Here is a 25540-nt window from a genome sequence, read left to right as displayed (position 1 = left end):
AATGTAGTGTGGTGTAATGTAGTGTTTTTTACGTGTTTTTTTACAGTAAGTATAAAAAAAAAACCTACGCCAACAAAGGAGTTGCTGATAAATGCCGCACTTATGTGCGGCACTTATCAGCGGACCGTGGCAGTAGAATATAGAAAAAAAACACCCTACGCCAAAAAGGAGGAGTTGCTGATTAGCAGCGCACTTTCGTGCGATGCTGATCAACACTCAGCGGCGATAGGGTGCGGAAAATAGAAAACAAAAAATTTGGAAAAAAAAAAATAAATTTCTACATTCTGAACATCCCTGTAGCTGCTGATAAGTGTATTACACATATCAGCCGCTAGAGGGCAGCAGAGCGCAAAATACGGAAAAAGCCGACGCTGGAGCCGAAAATAGCCGAGAGAAGCCGAACGTGATGTCACGGAAGAAGCCGAAGACCCGAACGAAGACGAGGACGCCGCGAACCCGGAAGACGCCGATCAGGAGCCCGGGACAGGTGAGTAATGTACAAATACCTGCCCTGGACCCCTCGGCTACCTAGCTGAGGGGTCCAGGGCAGGTATTTACTATTTTGTGGGACTCTGATCGCCGTGCCACCGGCCCGATCGCCGTGAATGGCCGGCCGGCCGTTCACGGCGATCGGGCCGGTGGCACGGCGATCACCATTACTTTTTACAGTAATGGCGGTCGGTGCCGTCCTCGGACAAGGTTCCGATCGCCGCTATTGGCTGATCTGAATTGATCAGCCTATATCGGCGATCGTAAGCACGGGGGGTGTTAACCACCCCCCGTGCCGTGAAGCTAAGATGGCCTGCTATGATTTATAGCAGGCCATCTTCCCCGACCGCTGTGTGTGAACACGCAGCGATCGGGGAAACATCGGGCGTAAATTTACGCCCTGATGCGCCAAGTACCAGGGCGCGAGGGCGTAAGTTTACGCCCGATGTCGTTAAGGGGTTAAATCACCTAATTTTGAAGGGGTTCCATGTTTACGAAATGCACTTTATGGTGAAATTGACATGATATCTTTATTCTATATGCCTGTCTGAATGCAACAATATGCATGTTTACATAGCATTTCTAATGTTTTGCGTTTTTTTTTTACATCTCTAGTTTTTATTAGTACCATATTTGTGTAGATGCGATATATTGATAAATTTGTATTACTTTTTTTTTTTTTATAAAATCTAATAAGCAATCCTGGCATTTTTTTACTGTATTCACCATGCAGGAATATTATAGCTTAAAGTTTTATTTATAAAATGGGAAAGGGGGAATGATTTTAAACTTTTTAAGTTTTTAATCCCATTGGGGAGCTATTACATGCAATCATTAGATTGCATATACTGATGAATGCTATGCCAATGCCTGCCTAAGGCAGACTCAGAGTGCCAATCCGAACCGAGTTAAGGAGAACTCCTCTAGTGGTTAGGAAAAACAATCAAAACCCCAACAATCACACTCCGGGAGTTCCATCCGTTAAGTAACAGAAGCGGCTCCCGTCACTTAGTCTTAAATGCTGCAATTGCAGTATTTAAAGTGTCATTGGCGGGTGGCCACATGATCGCAGCAGCCCCTCATTGCCAGTGAGGACTGCTGATAGCAGCTGGTCCTCACTCGCTATGAAGTGAGCTGAGCTTGCTTCATAACGCTGTCCCCCGGGAGGGCAAACATGTATGCCCTCAGTCGGGAAAGGGTTAATAGCCACAGCACATACTGCAATGCAGTAGTTCATTATTTTGGGACAAGGAGGTATGGATTTAAGAGAATATTTAATCACTCAGGTTGCATCCATGCATAATTAATATTTCAAGCAATATGACAGAAGAGATAACCTATGCTGCAGTTGTGAAATTATTTCAATGATGATCCTTTTTTGTGTTTCCCCTTATCTCTTGTTTGCATGAAATGGTTTCCATACACTCAGTGGGAAATAGAACTTGCATTTGAATCCCCCTGCATACATTTAATAAGAAAGCAGCTATATATTTCTGCAATTCCCATGCTCCACAATAACAGGTCTTGTCTATTGACTTACTGAGTGGGTTATTTCCCCTGTCAGTTTATTATTACCACCTTCAAATAAATCTGGTAATGCATCCACAGAAATACTAAGCGTCAATCATGGGAGAATGATTATTCCTCTAATTAAGTTCTCATATGGCACTAAGTTTCTTATCATGTCTTCCAGTCCTAAGACACAAAAACCCCAAGGAAAAACAGTGTTGTTGTTTTTTCTAAATGCAAAAACGAATAAAAATTCCAACAAAACAGTAAACAATAACATATTGTACTCCTAAACTGCCTGGCAAAATTGCTAATCCAGCTCTCATTGCATTTTAAGGATGTTCAATGCAGATTTCAATAGAATTTTGTTGTGGGATTAAAATTGACACATTCGTCAGACAAATCTCCGCACACCATTTGAAGAGTCATATTAATAGGGAGAAACAAAAAGGAAATTCATTAATGAAGATCTTGAGCTGTTTTATCACGTCTCTGGTGTTTACGACAACATTTCAGTTTCTAGCTTATATTTAATTCTGTAGCTGTGCTGAATTGACTTTGCAAAGCAATTTCATTCTAATACAGACCACTTTTCCATCAAGTATCAGTACTACTTGTCAACAGTTTTTTCTTTTTCATTGCTTGCAATAGATTAAACCTTCTTAAATGAACAGACAGTAGTACAGTTGAGCTGCTAAGCATTTCTCCCTTTGATTTATGCCAAAAAGGCTGATTCCTATTCTGTATAATATAGCAAAATTTTTAAATACCGGCTGTAAGCTGTGATCACTGTGGGAAACTGCATCTGCCTATGCCATTCCCCCTACAGCACCTGTAATGTAGTATTACACGCCATCTATTTAGATAAAAATTCTTTAGCTGTTAAAGTCACACTGTACCCACATTCTGACCCCCAAACCACTTGTACCTTCGGATAGCTGCTTTTAATCCAACATCTGTCCTGGGGTCCGTTCGGCAGGTGATGCAGTTATTGTCCTAAAAAACAACTTTTAAACTTGCAGCCCTGTGTCAAATTGGTGTGGCCTAGAGTGTGTGTGTCCAAGCCTTGCACCGCCTCTCCATCCCTCCTCCCCACCCTCTTTATTATTAGGAATGCTCTGGGCAGGATTTTTCCTATTCATCACCTGTGTGAACTCTGCACGTGTCAGATCGTTAAAGCACCTGTGCAGTTTTTACACAAGTGATGAATGGGAAAAATACTGCCCAGGGCATTCCTAATGATGAGGTGGGTGGGGAGGAGGGACAGAGAGGAGGTGCAAGGCTTGGGCACACACACACTCTAGGCCACGCCAATTTGACACAGGGCTGCAAATTTAAAAGTTGTTTTTTAGGACAATAACTGTATCCCCTGCCAAACGGACCCCAGAACAGATCTTGGATTAAAAGCAGCTATCTGACGGTACAAGTTGTTTATGGGGGGGTAGATTGTGGGTGCAGAGTCACTTTAAAAGGCGAGGAGGAAAAAAGGCAAATGCAAAAATAAAAAATGGCTTAAAAGGTAAGAGGCTAAAGAGTTCTAATTAATATGACTTAGGAATATTTTTTATTACACCAATGTAAAATAATAAGTCAAGCTACTTTGCAGTTAGCCTTAAAAGATAACAGTCTACTGTTTTGCGCACAAAGCTCTCTAGACGTACAGTATGTGCCTCAATGATTATATTCCATATACAGTACAAGCATTATGTACTGTAGTCTGATTCTGTAGTGATGTGACACTCATTTCCATCTACTACCTCTACTAACTGTATGTATGCCAAAAGAAATGGTGGATGGAGCAAAGTAACATATATCTACCAGTTCAGACTTTTCACAATGTTTTTAGTCTGTAACCATTGGAGACATAATGTAGAGACACAATGGAGCTTGTTTTGCTTAAAATAAGTTAGTTAAAAAATATTGCATTTACTTCAAGAAAATGGAATGAACTTTTGTGTAATAGAGGATAAAAAAAGGCCAACCAGGCGTTCATAGTAGGTAGGCTGTTTTCTATCTTTTACCGTCCTCCTATGTTTTTTGTCATTGAATGTTTTAAGTTGTTAACCCCTTAGGGACCAAGCCTATTTGAGCCTTAATGACCAGGCTCATTTTTCAAAATCTGACCTATCTCACTTTATGCGCTTATAGCTCAGTGATGCTTTAACGTATGCTAGCGATTCTGAGACAGTTTTTTCGTAACATATGGTACTTTATGTTAGTGACAAAATTTGGTCACTGTCTTGTGTTTTTTTGTGTGAAAAACATCAAAATATCATGAAAAATTTGAAAAATTTGCACTTTACGAACGTTGAAATTCTTTGCTTCTAAAAAAAGAAAGTCACATGACAAAAATTAGTTAGTAAGTCACATTATGAATATATCCTCTTTATTCTGGCTTCATTTCGTAAACATATTTCACTTTTTTAGGGTGTTACGGGATTAGAAATGTATCAGCAAATTATGAAATTTTTTTTAGGCACCAGTTCTTTTTTTAACTTGATTTAGGAGGTTTGTATATTGTAAACCCCCATAAGTGACCCCATTTTGAAAACTAGACACTAGGGATGGTTCGAACCGAGTTCGGATTGGGTTCGTACGAACCCGAACCCTCGGTAATGATACCCGCTGTCTGCCCGCTCCGTGCAGCGGGCGGATCCAGCGGGAGGACCACCTGGAAAACTGGGATACAGCCATAGCCATAGGCTGTATCCCATTTTTCCAGGCGGTCTTCCCGCTGGATCTGCCCGCTGCACGGAGCGGGCAGACAGCGGGAATCATTACCGAAGGTTCGGACCATCCCTACTAGACACGTTAAAGAATTCATCTAGGGGTATAATGAGCATTTTAACCCTACAGGGGCTGGAGGAAAGTATTCACAATTAGGCCGGAAAAATATGGAAAATAGGAATTTTCCAATAATATATTTAAGATTAAAGTATCTCATTTTCATAAGCAACATGAGAGAAAATGCACCCCAGATTTTGTAACGTAGGTTCTCCTGAGTACAATGGTACCCCATATGTGGGCGTAAACCACTGTATGGGCACACAGCGGGGCTCAGAAGGGAAGGAGCAACAATTAGCATTTCCAGTTCAGATTTTGCTAAAGAATTTTCTGAACGCCAGGTGCGTTTGCAGTGTCAGCAGAATAGAACCCCCGCAAAAGTCACCCCATTTTGGAAAGTACACCCCTCAAACAATACATCTTGGGGTGTGGTGACCATTTTGACCCTATAGGTATTAGAGGAAAGTATTCAAAAGAAAACGGTAAAAATGAAAAAATAGAATTTTTCCAAAAATATGTTTGTTTAGTTTGAAATTTGTTGATTTCACGAGGAACAGGGGAGAAAAATAACCCCAATATATGTAACGCAGGTTCTCCTGAGTAGAACGGTACCCCATACGTGGGCATAAACCACTGTATGGGCACACAGCAGGCCTCAGGAGGAAGGGAGTGCCAATTAGCATTTTCAGTGCATGATTTTGCTGAAGCAGTTTCTGAACGCCAGGTGCGTTTGCAGTACCCCTGTAGTGTCAGCAAAATAGAATTTCCCCAAAACTAACCCCATTTTGGAAAGTACACCGCTCAAAGAATACATCTTGGGGTGTGGTGATCATTTTGACCCCACAGGTATTGGAGGAAAGTATTGAAAACTAAACCGTAAAAATGAACAAATTGAATTTTTCCAATAACATGTTTGTTTAGTTTAAAATTTCTCAATTTCATGAGGAACAGGGGAGAAAACTCACCCTAATATATGTAACGCAGGTTCTCCTGAGTAGAACGGTACCCCATACGTGGGCATAAACCACTGTATGGGCACACAGCAGGGCTCAGAAGGGAAGGAGTGTCATTTTAGTTACAGGCAATATGTGGGTGTTTACTGGCTATCTGTGGTGGTAATGGACAATCTCGGGGTGTTTACTGGCTATCTGAGGTTACGGGCAATCTGGGGTGGTTACGGGCAATCTGGGGGTGTTTACTGGCTATATGGGGGGTACGGGTAATCTGGGGGTGTTTACTGGCTATCTGGGGTGGTTACGGGCAATCTGGGTGTTTACTGGCTATCTGGGGGTGTTCACTGGCTATCTGGGGTGGTTACGGGCAATCTGGGGGTGTTTACTGGCTATCTGGGAGTGTTCACTGGCTATCTGGGGTGGTGACGTGCAATCTGGTGGTGTTCACTGGCTATCTGGGGTGGTGACGGGCAATCTGGTGGTGTTCACTGGTGATCTGGGGTGGCGACCGGCAATCTGGGGTGGCGACCGGCAATCTGGGGTGGCGATGGGCTGTCTGCGATGGTTATGGGCAATCTGTGGTGGTTACGGGCTGTCTGCGATGGTTTCGGGCTGGGGGGGGGATTATGGGCATTCTGGGGGGGTTACGGGCAATCTGATTGTTTACAGGCAATCTGGGGAGGTGACGGGCAATCTGGGGTGGTTACGTTTAATCTGGGGAGGTTACGGGTAATCTGGAGTGGTTACAGCTAATCCGGGGCGGTTTTTGACTTTGGTGACAGGGGTAAAAAAGTGCCGGCACCATTTGGAACAAGCGATCAGCGGTATATAGTATATACCGCTGATCGCTTGTACTGGGACCACACCGGGTGGTCCCCTATTATTGCCCCATGCTCTCTGCCACCTCCGGTGGTGGAGAGAATGGAGCTTTGATCATTTTTAGGAATCCATCACTGTGAACAGAGTCTGTTAACAGTGATGGCGGCGGCCATCTAGGATCAGATGGCCGCCCAGTGAGGGGAGGGTCAGTGACCAGGTCACTAGGGTTAATTCTGGGGACAGGGGGGGGGACATATTTTCATCTCCTCTCACTGTAGATTCACTGTGAGAAGAGATGAAAGCGTTCAGCTGTGCTGGCAATGCCCGTTACCGGTGGCCGCCGTTATACTGGTAATAACGGCGATCGCCGGCGAGAGGACTGGCCGGAACTAACCCCACATTCTACCCCAACCCCTCAGCTACCTCCGATAGCTGAGAGGAGGGGGCTGCGGGCATTACCGGCGCCGCTGCACTATTCTGCGCCATCGCCATAAAGAGCTGATGGCAGCAGAATAGAGCCCATTAGTGATCGCCGTAAAAATCCGTATCGGCGGTCACTAATAACATAATACATGTATTCTCTGGGTCGCTACGGTTATGGCGATACCACATTGGTGTAGGGTTTTTTTAACTATTACCGCTTTGGCGCAATAGAAACTATCTTCCTAGCAAAAACCCACAAAAACTGTCACTACATTGCAAGATCCATAGTGTTCTTAACTTTTGAGCGACAGAGCTGGTTTTGGGCTTATTTTTTGCAGGAAGATCTGTAGTTTCTATTGATACCAAGTTTTATATGTATATGACTTTTTGATCTCTTTTATAACGTATTTTCTAAAGCAGATTGATAAAATACTGCTATTCTGGTACTGTTTTTTTATTTTTTTTTATAGCGTGTGTCCTGCGGTGTAATTATTTATATAGTTTTATAGATTGGGTCGTTACGGACGTAACAGTACCAAATATGTATTTGATTTGTGTTTTTGATCACTTTTATGTCAACTTTTATTGTGTATGGGGAATGTAATGCATTTTTATTATTGGTGGGGGCTGTGTTGTGTTTGGTGCACACTTTTTTCACTTTTTTTTACCTTTACACTAGTGTACATTACTGTACACTAGTGTAAAATACTTAGATCACTGATACAATACACTGCAGTACCTGATGTACTGCAATGTATTGTATCATGCCTCATGCTGACAGGCAATAGCCACGGCCACCCCTGTCAGCATGAGGCATCTCAATGGTGACCCCGGGGACCTTCATTAGGACCCCGGGATCACCATGGAGACATCGGAGGACTGGACGGCGCCGCGAGACATCGCGTAAGTGACCCGCGGCGCCGACCAGGACACACCGGCACCCGTTAGATGCAGTTACAGGAGGGTGTCAGCGGTCACACCATGAATATGCGTGTGGCGATCACTAAGGGGTTAATGTTCTGAGAAAAAAAAAAGCAAGTACATACTAAATTGGATGAGCTCCTTTTGTCATTTTTGTACTGTATATTGGCAGGTTTTGATACTATCTGCAGTCCATCATTATTTCTTTATTTCTTCACAAGCTGCCGGACTGCTCCTTAGTAGTTGTTTTGGAATCTCCCTCAGAAAATATTTTAGAACATATCCCGAGGGCATACAAATCACAGTGTGCTAGTTGACAGAATTTCAAAAAAAAGATTCTTTGATTCCTGATGTTCAACCAGCAGAAGGATATTTCTGTCCTGTCAAGCTGTGGCTGATTGTGAATCAAATACTCTAGCAGTGGATTAAAAAAGATATTGTACATGTTTAGAATTCTATGCACTGCAATCTTTAGTTACACGGTTAACCTTCAATGTATTCTTTCCTCAACTGAAAGCCATGTTCATGTCCAGCTTAATACATAATAAATCCCTTCCTAAAAAAAAAAAATTAAAAAAAAATACTGTAGTTACACTAATCTATATATTTATGGCCTATCCTAAGGATATAATGTTTTGGATCAATGTCAAAACTCTTATATCTATCTATCTATCTATCTATCTAGAAGATGGAGAGTCCACAGCACACCAGCTCAAGTGGTAAAAAAGTGAGTTTTATTCCAAAGATGGTGAACAAAACAGATGCAACGTTTCAACAACCTCTCGTTGTCTTTCTCAACGCTAATAAAGTAATCGGATGCAGCTGTCAAAGTTGACAGCTGCATCCGATTACTTGAATGCAGCCATCCCTGGTGTCTAGTGGGGTGAATCGCTCCTCCGGGAGAGCGATCCACACATCCTACGTCTGGGCTCAGCGGCGCAATGGCGCTGATCCCGGCTCGGCACTCGATTGTTTCCGGCTGCAGCAGCCAGAAGCAATCAAAGTGCCTAACTCATCGATCTATGCTGCATATCTATGCAGCATAGATCTAAATGAGAAATCAGTGTACTTATACTAGAAGTCCCCCAGGGGGGCTTCTAGTATAAGTGTAATAGTAAAAAAAAAAGTGTTATTAATAAAAAGCCCCCTACCCTAATAAAAGTTTGAATCACCACCCCTTTTCCCATGTTATAAATAAAAATAAATAAATAAACATGTTTGGTATCGCCGAGTGCGTAATCGCCCGAACTATTATTTTATCACATTCTTGATCTCGCACGGTAAATGGCGTAAGGGCAAAAAGATCCCAAAGTGCAAAATTGTGCATTTTTGGTCGCATCAAATCCAGAAAAATTGTAATAAAAAGCGATCAAAAAGTCGCATATGTGCAATCAAGGTACCAATTGAAATAATACATCATGGCACAAAAAATGACATCTCACACAGCCCCATAGACCAAAGGATAAAAGCGCTATAAGCCTGGGAATAGAGCAATTTTAAGGAACATATATTTGTTAATAATGGTTTGAATTTTTTACAGGCCATCAGATACAATGAAAGTTATACATGTTACATATTGTTGTAATTTTAACGACTTGAGGTACATATATAACAAGTCAGTTTTACCCCAGGGTGAACGGCGTAAAAACAAACAAAAAAAAACAAATAAAAGAAATGCTTTTTTATTTCAATTTCACCACACATTGAATTTTTTTCTGGTTTTGCAATGTACTGTATGAAAAAAATTCAGCCTGTCATTGCAAAGTACAATTAGTGGCGCAAAAAATAAGGGCTCATGTGGGTTTCTAGGTGAAAAAATGCAAGTACTATGGCCTTTTAAGCACAAGGAGGGAAAAACGAAAATGCAAAAATTGAAGTTGGCCCGGTCCTCTAAGGGTTAAACTTATTCCTTACAAAATACTAATGCAAAAGGTTGTCCTGCCATGAGAAGGTAACCTAAAGCAATTTGTGCAATTTGAGGTAGAGTTACAAAGGTTAACCCTAAACGCATGTTGTTGGCATTTATATTCACTAAAAGACTTCCTAATGGTGGTAAACCTGCAGCAATTTGTTACTTAAACAGGACAACTACTGTTAATTGGAAGGGGCATGGTTTTACTATGACTAAAATATTTATCTTTACTTCTTAAGGCACTTGAAGATGGCATAGCAGAACATATTGAAGTTTTGAGAGCACTGAATGTATCTGGTGGAGAGATTGCTGAGCAGTCCTCAGCTGCTGACGCTGCTCGTATTAAAGATAATTTGGATGCCTTAAATTCTCGCTGGAATACAATTAACAGAAAGCTACAAGAGAGAAGAAGAAGGTGAGTACTCTTCTATATATGTAAGTGTTTATCTAGTTTTCCAACTAGTTATGTTTCAAAATGCTTAAAGAGGTTTTCCACCTTAAACAAATTTGTCCCCTATCCTGTAGAAGTAAGAGATTGCTGGGGTCCAACCTCCATACCTCCGATCCCCAGATTGGTCCCCAGATACTTTTTTTTTAATACAGCTGCGGGTCACATGGCATACTTGGCTCTATTAATTTTCTATGGAAAAGAGCCAGAAAGAGCCAAATGCTGTACTCTGTTTCATCTAGTGGCAATGTAGAGAATGAATAGAGCTGGGGGTCAAGTGCCGTACCTACGGCTGTATTCAAAACAAATGTAAGGCCAAGTTTCCCCAATGTATTTTGTGGTTAATGTCCAAATAAAGGCCCTCATTTATACAATAGCAGCCGTTATTATGAAATAACAGCAGATATTTGCACTCAAACCACCAAAAAGGATGTAGTGGGAACACAGCCTCACAATGTGGGTCTTCCTCACAGTGTGGAAGACCTGGAAAACCTTCCAGAGAGAGAGGATTTTATTATTGTCCCTGCTTTTGCCAATTCAATTGCTGTATACACAATACACATGTACACAGCTTAATGGGGGGGATATGGCTTTCTGATTCTCGACCTTGCAATCATGTGATTATCAAGGGCAAGGTAGTTGCTCCTGGGTCTTATTAAACCCAAATCAGCTCAACAGTGAGTGTCAAAGGCTTGTATGCCCTCTATAACTGGGGCTAATATCTCAGCCCCAGTTACTGGGGAAATCAGGCAAAACCAAATATATTAAGCTTAGAATGCTTCAGCCACATAAACAAAATGTCAAATAAAAAAAAAAATGTTAGTCAATCATAAAATTTTTACCCCAGACAGCAGTGTACATTGTGGATCAGCAGAGTAAAATCAATTTTGTCCCAGGACAGCAGTGGACATTTTTGAATAAATGATAGCAGCTGGCGTTTGTGGATCAGCGACGTAAACTTATTTTTTTTTCCATTGCATTTGTGGATGCTGGTGCATCGGTGGCATAAAAGTGATGCAGCAGACATTCTAAAGTGGCAGCACCATCAGGGGCAAGCTCCTACACCTAGAAGGCCATAAAACAGACCCCTGGAAGTGGCATTTACTGTATATAGACTAAAAGAGGTCTAGAACAGACACCTGGATATGGCAGCAACAGCAGTCAGACTCTCTTCAACCCTGAGGGGCCTAGATCAGACAACTGTAGGTGGCAGACACCTGGAGAGGGAATAGCCTTGTTGGCAAATAAATGGCGACTCAGCACTCTCCATCTTGGTTTTGCACAAGCTATCATGTCCCTAAATGGCTTCAACTCCACTAACTGGAATGGGAGAGACTGTGGGGCTATAAGTTTAGCGAGGTGTCTGTTTAGCTTCTGTGTCGTTAGGTGGTTTTTGGAGTAGTGCGCTCTTCTGTTTGTGGTTGTGGGCAAGAAGTGGTGTGCGGGACCCGCTTTTTCCAGGCAGTGGGGTGGTGGAGCTCATAAAAGTGGTTCCTGGGTTTGAACTGAAACCCCAACCAACTTAATAGTCACAGATGCTCCAGATGGCTCCATGGCCTTTGCCCTCACTGACACAGAAGAACTTCCAGACCTCTGATAGCAGTGAGCAGTTCCTTGTAGCTGACGCAGGCGGTTGTTGAGTGCGGCTGTTGCCCTGGGGTACACGTTGAGTGGCTGGAACTTGCTGAAGTGTACTGGCTGACGCTTTACACCTACCCCTTTTTCCACTGGACCCACAAGCTGTGGATGGGACCTGATGCTGAGTCGGTGGAAGCAATACAGCTTCATCCCTGATGATGACATTTGTGGACCAAGATTCCAAGTGGCATCTGAATTGTCATTATCAACATAGCTTGGGGCAAATGTATCCCAAAGCTGTCATCCTCCATAGGAATACGGAACAATCACATACTCCCAGGCTCTCTTGACTGCTTTGTGATCTGTCAACTCCAGGAGTCTCAATGCTTCTGTCCTATTGTTGGTTGTCAGGACATGCTTCCAAAATCCTCTGAATACAGTGGCTGTGACTCTATGGAGTGCTAAGCTCGCCAGGAGCTCTCTTGCTGATGGCCCTGGCAAGGGGAACTTGGTCCAAGACACCACAGGAGACAGGACTGAGGAAACTTCCTTTGATTTGCTTCGCTCATCTCTATTTATAGTATGCAAAACCAAATGTATATTTAACCCTTTGAGGACCAGGCCCAAAATGACCCAGTGGACCGCGCAAATTTTGATCTTTGCGCTTTCGTTTTTCCCTCCTCCCCTTCTAAGAGCTCTAGCACTATTATTTATGAAGATATAAATAGGTGAAATCATAAAAAAGAATGCAATATGGTAACTTTTGGGGGTTCCTGTGTCTACGTAATGCACTATATGGTAAAAGCGATATGATACTATTACTCTATAGGTCAGTCTGAACACAACCATATGCAGGTTTACACAGATTCTCTAATGTTATATTTTTTTTTTTTATGAAATCCTTTTTTTTGGCACTTAATTATTAATAAAATGGGCCTATTGTGACGCTTATAACAGTTTTATTTTTTCACCTATGGGGCTGTATGGGGTGTCCATTTTTTCCGTCATGATCTCTAGTTTTTGTGAAGATTTTTTCCGCCATGATCTTTAACCCCTTCCCCCAATATGACGTCCAGGGACGTCATGAAAAGCAGTGCCATTCTGCATCATGACGTCCCTGGACGTCATGCCTTCTCTGCCTCCCCCTACTGTCCCTATATGAGATCTGGCAGCAGGAGGAGGCTGTGTCACACAGCCTCCTCCTGCTGCCCCTGCCCGGAGGGGAGCCGCGCTCCCCCCCGGGCAATTAACCCTATAGACGCCGCGGTCGTTGCGACCGCAGCGTCTATGGAGAGATCCGCAGGCTCCCTCGTCCATCGGGCAGCAGGAGGAGGCTGTGGCACATTGCCTCTTCCTGCTGCCACTGCCGATGTCCTCTCCAGGCCCCCCGTCCTCCCCGTGCTTCCAGCGCCCCCCCTCCCCCGCCGCCCGGAGCTTACAGCACCATGCCCCCTACCCGCGTCCGGAGCTTACAGCCCCCCACCCGCGCCCAGAGCTTACAGCCCCCCGGCGCGCGCCCGGAGCTTGCAGCCCACCATCTCCCCCGGAGCCAGCAACCCCCCGGAGAAGCCCCCCCCCGCCGCGAGCTTCCAGCGCTATCCGCCTCCGCCGCCCCCACGCCCGGAGCTTCCAGGCTCCCCCCCCCCAGAGGTGGCCCCCGTCCGGAGCTTCCAGCACCTCCTGGGGGTTACCATAGTAACCTGGACGCTACCCGGTGCGTCTGGGTTACTATGGATAGTAACGATCAGGACCCTGCACTGCAGGGACCTGATCGTTTGAATGAATGGTCAGTGTGTTACACTGACCACTCATTCAGTATATAATGCAGTACAGCACAGATCAGGTGCTGTACTGCATTATATATATACCTGCAAAAGTAAAAGTAAAAAAAACACACACACACAAATAAATAAATAAATAAATACATACATACATACATACATACATAAATTAAATAAATAATTAATTAAAATAAATAAAATATATAAATATACACATTCCCATCCCCCTTTATAAATGATCCCCTATAAATAAGATACATATGTTTGGTATCATTGCGTCCGTAATGACGCCGTCTATTAACCAGTTACATTATTTAACCCACCTCATTAACGCCATAAAAAAAAATGAAAAACTAATCAAAATAAAAAATTTTTTGTTAATCCCGCCCCTAAAAAAATAAAGAAAACAGCTATCAAAACATCACATGTACCCAAAAGGTGTACCACTAAAAACTTTAGCTTATGCCGCAAAAGAAAAATCCCTCACATAAGTCCCTTGGCGAAAAAATTTAAATATTACTGCCCTTACAATATGCAAGACACAAACAGTGTATATAGTATCAATGGCATAAACTATAACAAAAGCTATATAACATGGATATCACTGTAATCGTACCGACCTGACGAATAAAGATAACATGTCTTATGTGACGTATAGTAAGCTGCAAACAAAAAAATGGTGAAAAAAAGCTGCTAAATTGTGTTTTTTATTCGTACCACCTCATAAAAGATTAATCAAAAAATTATCAGGGTGTCACATGTTCCCCAGAATTGTACCAATGGAAACGTCAACTTGTCTTACACAAATATTTTGGCACCGCAAGGCCTCTGTGACATGATATACTGGCTAAAAAAAACCTGAAATAAAAAAAGGCCCTAAAATTCTCCAGGTCTCTGTCATGTCTGCAGCCTGTGGTTGAGTCAAGTGACGGACTGCAGCCACATATGGCGGATTTCTAGAAACATTGGAACAAGCAGAATAAATATGGAGTTCCATTTCTCAGTTAGTATTTGCTGTGTTAGAGGAAAAAATGGATTAAAATGGAATATCTGCCCAAAAAATGAAAATTTTAAATTTCCCCTCCAACTTGCTTAAATTTCTGTGAAAAACCTAAAGGGTTAATAAACTTATGAAATGTTACTTTGAATACTTTGAGGGGTGCAGTCTTTACAGTGGAGAGATTTATGGGGGTAACTAACATACAGGCCCCACAAATCCACTTCAGAACTGAACTGGTCCCTAATAAAATCAGAATTTGAAATTTTCCTGAAAATTTAAAAAATCGCTGCAATATTTCAAAGTCCTCTAACATCCTAACAAGTAAAAGGACGTTCACCAAATGACAGCACCATAAAGTAGACATGTTGTAGATGTTGCAGTAATAATTATTTTATGTGATATGACTATCTTTCTTAGAACAAGAGAATTTTGAATAGAAAGAAATGTAAATTTTTCAAATTTTTGCGCAAATGTTGTGCTTTTTACAAAAAACTACTGAGTGTATCAACAAAAGTATACCACAAACATAAAGAGGAGTATGTCACAAAAAAACCATCTCAGAGTAACCGCAATAGTTAAAAGCATCGCAGAGTTATCACTACAAAAAGAGAAACAGGTCAGATTTGAAAAATAGGCCCTGGTCATTAAGGCCAAAACAGGCTGCGGAGGCAAGGGGTTAATCATAATGTAACAAAATCGGTACTCCCCGCACTTTTTTCCCTTTTTTTTGTCAACGCCATTCACCGTTCGCATTGACGCTTATTAGATTTTTATAGATCGGACAATATATTATGTTTATTTATGTTTATTTTTATATGTTATATTGATATAATGGGAAAGGAGGGTGATTTAAATTTTTATTGGGGGAGGGGTTTTGGGGTAGTGTGTTAGTGATTTTAACTTTTTTTTTATACATTTTAAAGGACAACTCCCGCGGGACCCCAAAAAAAAAAAAAACACAGACACACACAGACACCATACTCACCATCTCTCCGGTGACGATCGCCACTCGATTCGCCCGCCGTCCGCCTCTCCGTCGCCGCCTTCCGCCATCCAGCGATGTCTCCAACTTCCGGGTCCAGGGGATGGAAAAGGCTGCCAGTGCGCTTGCGCACCGGCAGCCTTTTCATTGGCTGGAGCGCATCACATGGCTTCCAGCAAGCTCAGCCAATCAGGGCTGAGCAAGCTGGAAGCCATGTGATGCGCTCCAGCCAATGAAAAGGCTGCTGGTGCGCATGTGCACCAGCAGCCTTTTCATCCCCATTCACTTTGCATGAAGACGCCGAGGAGGAAGAAGACCCGGACCGCCCCTCGGCTCTGACGTCGTCGTCACCAGATGCCGCCCCGGAGAAGAGGACCGTGACGATCGTAATAGGTAATGTATACATTCCTTAACTTCCGGGGTGGGGGGTCGGGGGTCCGAAAGTGGGGGAAGGGGGCCAGGCCGGGTATTTAACCACATTACAAAGTTATATAACTTTGTAATGTGTGTTAAATGAGCAAAAAAAAATTTTTGTGGGAGTTGTCCTTTAAGTCCCTTTGGGGGACTTGTACATACATTAGTTTCATTTTCTACACTGATCATTGCTATGCCATAGGCATAGCATTGATCAGTGTTATCTGCCTTCTGCTCATTGAGCCTGCCTGTGCAGGCTCAGTGAACAGATCGCCGATCGGACCTCACGGAGGCAGGTGAGAGACCTCCAGTGGTCTGTTTTAAGGGGCCGTTTAAGGGGCCGCTCTGGAGCGCGCTTCATAGCTCAGGACGTACCAGTACATCCAGGGTCATCTGGGCACAGACTTCCAGGACATACCAGTACATCCCAGGTCGTCTAGGGGTTAAAGACTGATAGTTTTTGAGTCAAAAATAGGAAATTTAAATATGAGAAATATAAGACTAATGCTTCCTATTGGATCCACTTCTGGCTTTGACTCAAAAACCTGTGTGTAATAGCAGCCTAAAAAAAATAGAATAACTTTTCATGTGTCACATTGACAATCTATTAGACTAATCCTATTAGTTAAATAGTTAAAATACAGATTGATCATTTGGTATGTAAGTAGTTGTCTCATTTTGCAGTTTTTAGTGCTCTAAATACATCTAAAGATTTACACAATGATTTGAATGTCAATTTATGAACTACCACTGAACATTTTATTTTTGTGCTGTTATTTTGATGTTGTTCTTTTATTTATTTATTTGCTTATTGTAAAACACAGAATGCTTTAGGATATTGTTGTGACTGAGCTAAGCCTAAAAATGGTTGTTTATGATAAACAGGAGATTAATCTGCCCACACTGTACAGGATTTTCTGGGACTCTAGAAATGAAAAAATGAGAAGACTTGCAGGTAACACATGAGTTACTTTCCTCTTGATCCCTTCTACTTTCATCTGCCAGACAACTGTGGACGTAGTGGACATAGTTTAATAAAAATACTGTTAGTGTTCCTGGTTACCTAATGTACGCAAAGAAGTGGAGAAGCATTTCTACTGTAGCCTATTGCCTTAAAGTGATTTTTTCACCCCTATTGGTGGAGGTGGTGATCACAGCAGCATTGTGCACAGCGGCTGTGGAACATTGTCACAGTACGTTTGTAAAAGCAATGTCCCAGAAGCAGGGGCGTAGCTAGGGGTTCAGCCTAGGGGGGGCGAGTGAGTCTGAGTGGGCCCCCAACCAATTATGTTTCTGAATAACAAAGGCTTTATTCTTCTATATTAGTGAATAAGGATTGAGAGAAGTTATAGTAGCTTCTACATTTCACATATAGAACCATGTAAAAATTAAAAGGGTCACCTAAGGTTAGAAAAACATAGCTGCTTTCTTCCAGAAACGGCACCACTATCTATGTCTGTCTGTCTGTCTATCTATCATCTATCTATCGTATCTATCTATCTATCTATCTATCTATCTATCTATCTAGTAGCAAGGAATTGCAGCACTTCCAAAATAGTGAAAACAACTGGTGGTTTATTTGGTGTATCAAATAACAAAAATCAGCAACGTTTCTGTCTCATCTCGAGACCTTTCTCAAGCACAAAAATCAGTGACTCATATCCTTTTATATACTTAGTGAAATACAGAACAAGTGAGTAATCACAGTGAAATCATGTGACTCAAAATACACAAGTGTTGTGAAAAAATTACAAAATAGGGTTCCGAGCAGGAACAATGTGTAGTTACAAATTACGTATAAAGTACATTCCATACAGTGATGTATATACAGCGTGTTACCAATGTTAAAATATATTAAATCGGCGGGGTTAGCTTCCACTCACCACTGCTCAGAGAAGAAAAAGGTAAAATATAGTTGTCTCCATGCTTGTTCGCCCTCGTTGTGAATGGTTTGTAAACAACATCATCCCGCATGCGCGGGTCCGTGGGTGTGTGTCAACTAGCTTACGTCATTGTAAGGAAGACATAACAACAAACACAATATCACTACAGTCAAATAAGTACTTGGTGTCCGGCCATAAGAACTTCTGCAGCCTCTAACGTAACTTCACACTGGTCTTGGTGTTGGAAATGCTCAGTGAGACTGTGGCCCCTCGGTCCATGAAAAACGCAGGTGTTAACAGAATCTCATGTGAACATTGAAGACTGTGCAGTCATCAAAATCCGGGCAGTGTATAGAGAACAAAAAAACAGCAATCAATCAGAGCAGTGATTGGTGGACAGCCTCCCTCGCCGTCCCAACAAGAAATCTACAAAAAAAGAAAGAAAGGAGAAAGGATATAAGTAACAACAAAATACAGAGTAGAACAAGACAAAAAATCTAAATGAGCTTTCGGACAAGCCACTACCCTGCAAAATTAATCTGTACATTTTAGTTGTAATTACAAAATCCGCATTTAACCCTTTAGGTTGCAATGTATCAAGTCTGTGGATCCACATAAGTTCACGTTTTTTGAGCAATGTGGTTCGGTCACCTCCTCTTTTGAGGGGTGGTATATGATCCAAGATGTTAAATTTTAGATCACTTTCCCTATGTCCCAGGTCCAAAAAATGTTTGGAAACTGGCAAGTCTTCCCTTTTCATTCTAATCGAATACCTGTGACGAATGACGTAAGCTAGTTGACACACACCCACGGACCCGCGCATGCGGGATGATGTTGTTTACAAACCATTAACAACGAGGGCGAACAAGCATGGAGACAACTACATTTTACCTTTTTCTTCTCTGAGCTGTGGTGAGTGGAAGCTAACCCCGCCGATTTAATATATTTTAACATTGGTAACACGCTGTATATACATCACTGTATGGAATGTACTTTATACGTAATTTGTAACTACACATTGTTCCTGATCGGAACCCTATTTTGTAATTTTTTCACAACACTTGTGTATTTTGAGTCACATAATTTCACTGTGATTACTCACCTGTTCTGTATTTCACTAAGTATATAAAAGGATATGAGTCACTGATTTTTGTGCTTGAGAAAGGTCTCGAGATGAGACAGAAACGTTGCTGATTTTTGTTATTTGATACACCAAATAAACCACCAGTTGTTTTCACTATTTTGGAAGTGCTGCAATTCCTTGCTACTATTTGAAGAGGAGACGTAGATCCAGTCTCCATTGCTGGCACTCCGAGCACTTGTTTCTGTGAGTGCACTCCTTTCTGCTGTTTATCTATCTATCTATCTATCTATCTATCTATCTATCTATCTATCTATCTATCTATAGTAAAGTATACAGAAAGCAGCACTCACTTCAGGTAGTAAGGGGTGCCAGCAGATCCAAGTCTGATTCTAGGACCGTATTCACATATGCAAAGGAAAATCCACAGCACTCCTGGATTTGTGAAAAAAACTCAAACTGGTGTTTATTTCAGTGTTTCATCATATACAGCAATCGTGAGACGCCGCCGAAATACAGCTTAATGGTCAGACACAACATTCGATAGCTGTGTGGGCCCCTCAGGAGCACTGGTTGCTGGCCCAGGGGCCACCTACAGCCAATAGACATTTGTTAAATCTGTCTGCAAAAGCGATAGCATTTGCAGACAGCATTAACTAGCGAAATCTTCAGTGGGCCCCCTGCCTGTGTGGGCCCGGGAGCAGCCGCCCCCCTCTGCCCCCACCCAATTACGCTACTGCCCAGAAGAGATTTGCCATTGCTGTTCTGTATGCCTATGTTGGTCGGTAGTGCCATGTATTTATTCTTGCCTTCAGATGAAGTGTTGCACTCCCACCACTTGATGTCTCACTGTATATTTTACTAAAGGAAAAGTGTTAAGGGTAAAATGTATATGTCACCAAAGTCATGTACTGTTTTGCCACCAGCTGAGAGTTGGCTGAGATCCAATCCCTGTCGAGAGTACTTCACACTAGACCCTTGTTTCAAAGGTCAGTCTTGGTGTCACCCTATGCTTTCTCCACCAGTTAGTTCCCTAGAAGTCTAGATATGTCCAGATGGGGGAGTAGATTGTTCAGAGATCTGGTCTAGTCCTAGTAAGAGAAAGAAAAAAGTTCCCTACTGAGAGAATTTCCGGGGCCTTGCCTGAAGGCCAGGACCTGCCTGCGGGGTACAATCCTGAGTCAGAGGGTGCATTCAGATTTTTATTTTTCCAGCACTTCTGAAACCTAACCATGTTGGGCTAGTAAACCTGTAGTGAGGCTACTGTCGATAGGGACCAGGCTAAGGCGTTATCCTTTCTTCACAGGCCTGCAATAGTCAGCAGGAGCTTCTACACAGCAGTTTGGAAAGGTGCAACTAAAGGGCCGAGTAACTCTGCTGAAACTCGCTAGGTACTAATGGGTAATCCCAAAGGTTAGCTTACCCAAAAGGTGGGGTCTGTGTTCCTGGATTTGTGTCACTCTCTGCCCTCAAACAGAAATAGGTGGATCTTCATAGCCTTGGATACAGCTATTTCTCAAGTATATTGCCACTGACACAAGGTAGTAAGAGCCCCTTAGAGCTGAGTACCCAGTGTCTGGCGGTAGCCCACTGTCTTCCTAAGACAAGAAACTTAAAGTATCAAGTAGTCAGAGACTTTACTCAAAAACCTATTCAGTATTCAGTGTACCTGCTATTCACAGCGATTCATCTCAAGTATTTCAATTAATTACAAGTTTTAAATAGATATTAGTCAATTCTCAAGCCTCCTATATTACACCTTGATACCAAACTGTTTTTGTGTATTGTGGTTTTAAGAAACATTACAGTAAAAGTTTCTACCTGTTTAAGTTATTGCTGGAATCTGTGGTTTTGTGGTTGGCTTAAGGACAAATATCAGAGGGTTGTTGTTAATGGTGTATATTCTGAGCAGAGACTGGTTACAAGTGGTGTACCACAAGGGACTGTTCTGGCTGCTATTCTTTTTAATATGTTTTTAGGAGACATAGGAGAAGGTTTGGTAGGTAATAGGGTTTATATTGCTGGAGGTGTCATTAATCCGGAAAAATTATTTAGCTTTACTAGACGTGGTCCAAACTATGAAAACTGCAGTTCAAGGTTTCTAAATGTAAAATAATTTACTTTGGGAGGAGTAATCCTCTATCCAAGAATTATATTGGCAGTTCTGTGTTGGCAAAGACTTCAGAAAAGGAAAGTGTTTTTATAAAAAACTGAACTTAAGAACAAGAGGACACAGTGAGAGGATACAGACCACTGTACAGACCAATGCCAGGATGTTAGTATATAATTTGAAAACCATATTGCCTCATGTACCATGTGAAGGTCCCCTGGCCTACGAGTCCCTACACTAAATCAACACTTTACATACAGCAGTTCCGGTGGACACTTAAAAATAGTATAAACAAAAATCTTATAAGACTATGCTTATTTTGTGTATCTAGTCCACCCAATAAATCACGTAAGGTGATCTATCTGTAACAATTACACCAACACTGTAACAATTAAATCAACACTGTGTTGGTCAGCTACCGCCAAGCCCGCAAAGCAAGCGCAAGGCGGGAAGGGAGGCCATGAAATGGCCCTGCAACCCCACTGTCACAGGATCAAACCCCAAGGGCCCCCCCAAACCCAGCAGGTGCTACCGGCAGAGAAAGCGGCCACCAAGCAACACAAGTGTGAACAAGGTCTTCCAACTCACCATGGCACCGAAGGTAGAATGGGAGAACTAGGAAGTACTTACCATATGTTCACCGGTGCTTCCTGCTAATTAGGGTCACATGGGTCTTACCAGGAGGAGTGCTAGCCGAAAAGTAAAATACGGACATGGAGAGAAAGGAGCTGCTGCACCTCACACCTATGGCTGACACTAATGCCTCTCGGCTACATTTAAAAACCGACGCCAGGATGTTGGTATATAATTTGATTAAACCATATTGCCTCAGTGAGAGGTTAGTTGGGGGAAAGATCAGAAGCAAAATGAGATAATCTACAATAACAGAATTTAAACATAGAAACATAGAAGATTGTCGGCAGAAAAAGACCACTGGGTCCATCTAGTCTGCCCTTTTAGTATTTTCTTTCTTATTATCTTAGGATAGATTTATGTTTATCCCAGGCGTGTTTAAATTCTGTTATTGTAGATTTACCAACCACCTCTGCTGGAAGTTTGTTCCAGGTATCTACTACTCGTTAAGTAAAATAATATTTTCTTACGTTGCTTCTGATCTTTCCCCCAACTAACCTCTCACTGTGTCCTCTTGTTCTTGAGCTCAGTTTTTTTTTTTTTTTTTTACAAAAAACACTTCCCTCCTGAACCCTATTTAGCCCTTTAACATACTTAAAGGTTTCAGTCATGTCCCCCCTTTCCCTTATTTCCTCCAGACTATACAGATTCAAATCCTTAAGTCTTTCCTGATATGGTTTTGCCTCACATCCTCCACCATTTTTGTAGCCCATCTTTGGACCCGTTCTATTTTATCAATGTCCTTATTTAGATGAGGTCTCCACAACTGGACACAGTATTCCAGATGTGGCCTCACCAGAGCTCTATACAGCGGGATCACAATCTCCCTCTTCCTACTGGTTATACCTCTAGTTATACACCCAAGCATATGATTTGCTTTCCCCATTGCCTGGTTGCACTGGTAACTCATTTTAAGGCTTTCAGAAAACACTATCCCTAAATTCTTCTCTTCTGAAGTCTTTTCCAACACAGAATTGCCGATGTGATTCTCGGATAAAGGATTCCTCCTCCCTAAGTGCATTATTTTACATTTAGAAACATTGAACTTCAATTTCCAATGTTTGGACCACTTATCTAGCAAAGCTAAATCATTTTCCATATAGCTGACACCTCCAGGAATATCAAACCTATTGCACACTTTTGTGTCGTCCGCAAACAGACAAACTTTACCTACTAAACCTTCTCCTATGTCACTTACGAACAAATTTAAAAAGAATAGGACCCAGAACAGACCCTTGTGGCACACCACTTGTAATCAGTCTCTGCTCGGAATATACACCATTAACAACAACCCTCTGATATCTATCCTTCAGCCAACCACAAATCCACTGTACTATCCAGGAATTAAGTTCAATTTTCTCCAACTTCTCTATCAGCTCTTTATGGGGAACTGTATCAAAAGCTTTGCTGAAGTCCAGATAGGTGATATCCACGGCACCACCTTTATCCAACACTTTTGTGGCATAATCAATGAGATTAGTCTGACATGATCGGCCCTCAGTAATGCCATGCTGGTTTGGATCCATCAAATTGTTGATTCTTAGGTGATCCATTATCTTCTTTTTTAGAAGAGTTTCCATCATTTTCACTACTACAGATGTTAAGCTCACTGGCCTGTAGTTACTGGGCTCTTCTCTACTCCCCTTCTCTTCTCTACTTCTCCAATCATCGGGGACATCTCCTGTTAGCAGGGATTGATTATACAGATCTGTCAGGAGGGCAACAATCACAGATCCGAGTTCTTTAAGAACCCTGGGATGGACACCATCTGGACCCATCGCCTTATTCAGCTTTAAAGGGGCAAGTTCCTCTGCAACTTCTTGCAGCCTCTAAAAATACTGGAGCTTACCCATATAGCTGGAGGCAATGCTGTGTCCAACCATCCTGTGATTGTGAAGGCCTCCTTCTGAAAACACTGAGTAGAAGTAACTATTCAAATAGTCAGCGACTGCCTTATCTCCATCAATAAACATATTCTCCCCATTACTTATTTTAGTAATGCTGCAGCTATTCTTCTTCTTTCGGTCACTTATATATCTGAAGAAGGTTTAATTCCCCTCCTTAACAGATTTTGCCATTTCTTCAGTAGGAGTGGTAGTGCCAGTGGTACTAAAACACCTGTCCTTGCAAGTTCCTTGCAACACCTATCCTTGGAAGTTCCATCTAGCACCCCTGGGTCACCAAAAAACACTGACTATATCTTTCTGGTGTAAAAATGGCTTTGATTCAGTAGTGGACAGTGTCTCCAAGATATAACATCACTGGTGGAGGCCATTCAAATTAAACAAACACTGGAACAAGGCGGAGAGAGAGGACTCGACAACCTAGAAGCCAAGTCACGGTGGCGCTGTCCAGCGCCGATTAAGAGCCTTTTTACACTGGAGAGAAGATACAGATGGCGCATAAAAAGGTTTATTGAAAACGTGCAGCAGCCTTTGTCCATGAAAAGATAAGTTTTACAAGAGGAGCGTAGGGGGCAGATTTTTTCCCTCTTCCATAAAGAACATATGCATGCTCAGCTGAGCCCAAATGTGTATGAGAGGTTTCTGGAGAGACTCCACCCATTGTACAGGTATGGCTATCTTTATAGCCAGTCACATATCTGATCTAAGGTTTGAGAAAATGAGGGGGAATGGTTTATCTCCGGTAACTCTTTATATGTTTTGAACAGTTTTGATGGCAATATGATTCAAAATAACCAATGTACTGTCTACAGTGTTCCTTGAAAAATAACAAATGTACCATATTTTCCAGCGTATAAGACGACCTTTTAACCTGGAAAAAATCTTCTTAGAAGTCGGAGGTTGTCTTATACGCAGGGTATGGTCGCCACACATGGTGGGGGAGCTAAAAAATGGCTACATCTCCACCGTATGCTGCGACTCCTGTAAATGAAAAATGAACAGTTAATTTACCTGTTTCTGGTAGCCACTCGCCTTCTGTCGCATTCCTGACACAGGCAGTGTTATCCTGGGCAGCCGAGCGTCTCATCGAAGAAGCTCGGAGACGCTTGACTGCCGGGAGAGGCTCGGGAGAATAACGGAGGCTCCGGAAGACGAGCAGCTGCTGGGAGAGGGATATAGGCGAGTTAACTGTTCTTTTTTTTTTCTTTAACTGCAGCTAACCCCTGCCTGACCGCAGTAGGGCTCCAGTAAGTAAACTCTGCTACGTTCAGGCAGGGGTTAACATTTTCCAGCATATAAATCGAACCCCAGACAATCTTCTTGAAAGTCAGGGGGTCGTCTTATACTCCCAGTCACCCTATTTGCTGGAAAATACTGTACTGTTTATTTTTGCCCAGTCATTGAGGGACTTCCCTTATAAGAAGGTCATAAATTAGTTCCATATATTACAGGTAAACAGTCTAAAGCAAAATTTTGCTGCTTTTCATGTTTAATTTTTATCAGCAGTGATTGTAGAGTACAAACTAATATGTTAAAAACCATCTATAGTATAGTATATGTGCACTAATTTCAGCCACCAGTGCTATATAGATCTGCAGTAACAAGCTAGCTACCTAGGTCTTAAAGTTTTATGACCCAAGTAAAAATCCATGTTCATAAGGATAAAAACACTTGCTAATTTATTGTTGTGTTTAGTATTCATTAAACATTTATGGAAAGATATGTTTAAGTGTTTGAAGTCCAGTCTTCTGCTGCAGTGCAGAGTTGCCACAGGCTTTATTAAATATCGCATCACTTCTGCAATTCCAGGTGTTCATAGTATGTCTAGTGCTGCAAAAGGGAGGTAACTGAATTTCTTAATGTTTCTGTTTTTATAGTGGAGACCTACAATGGCACTTGTGTTAAGGGTATAGACC

General features: G+C 42.1%; 1 protein-coding gene across 12 annotated transcripts in view; it reads left to right on the top strand.

The window, feature by feature from the left end:
* The window catches only part of DMD (dystrophin), a 1858252-nt gene that overhangs the window by 1110910 nt on the left and 721802 nt on the right, over positions 1 to 25540 (top strand). For all 12 annotated transcript variants that reach the window (XM_069970999.1, XM_069971008.1, XM_069971005.1 and 9 more), the window contains one exon: positions 10050 to 10225. In XM_069970999.1, coding sequence (XP_069827100.1) covers positions 10050 to 10225 — 176 coding nt within the window. The remainder of the gene's footprint in view (positions 1 to 10049; positions 10226 to 25540) is intronic.

The sequence above is a fragment of the Dendropsophus ebraccatus genome, chromosome 5 (genome assembly GCF_027789765.1).
Source record: "Dendropsophus ebraccatus isolate aDenEbr1 chromosome 5, aDenEbr1.pat, whole genome shotgun sequence".
Lineage (NCBI taxonomy): Eukaryota > Metazoa > Chordata > Amphibia > Anura > Hylidae > Dendropsophus > Dendropsophus ebraccatus.
Note: the sequence above shows the minus strand (reverse complement) of the source record. Positions and strands in the feature narration are given on the sequence as shown.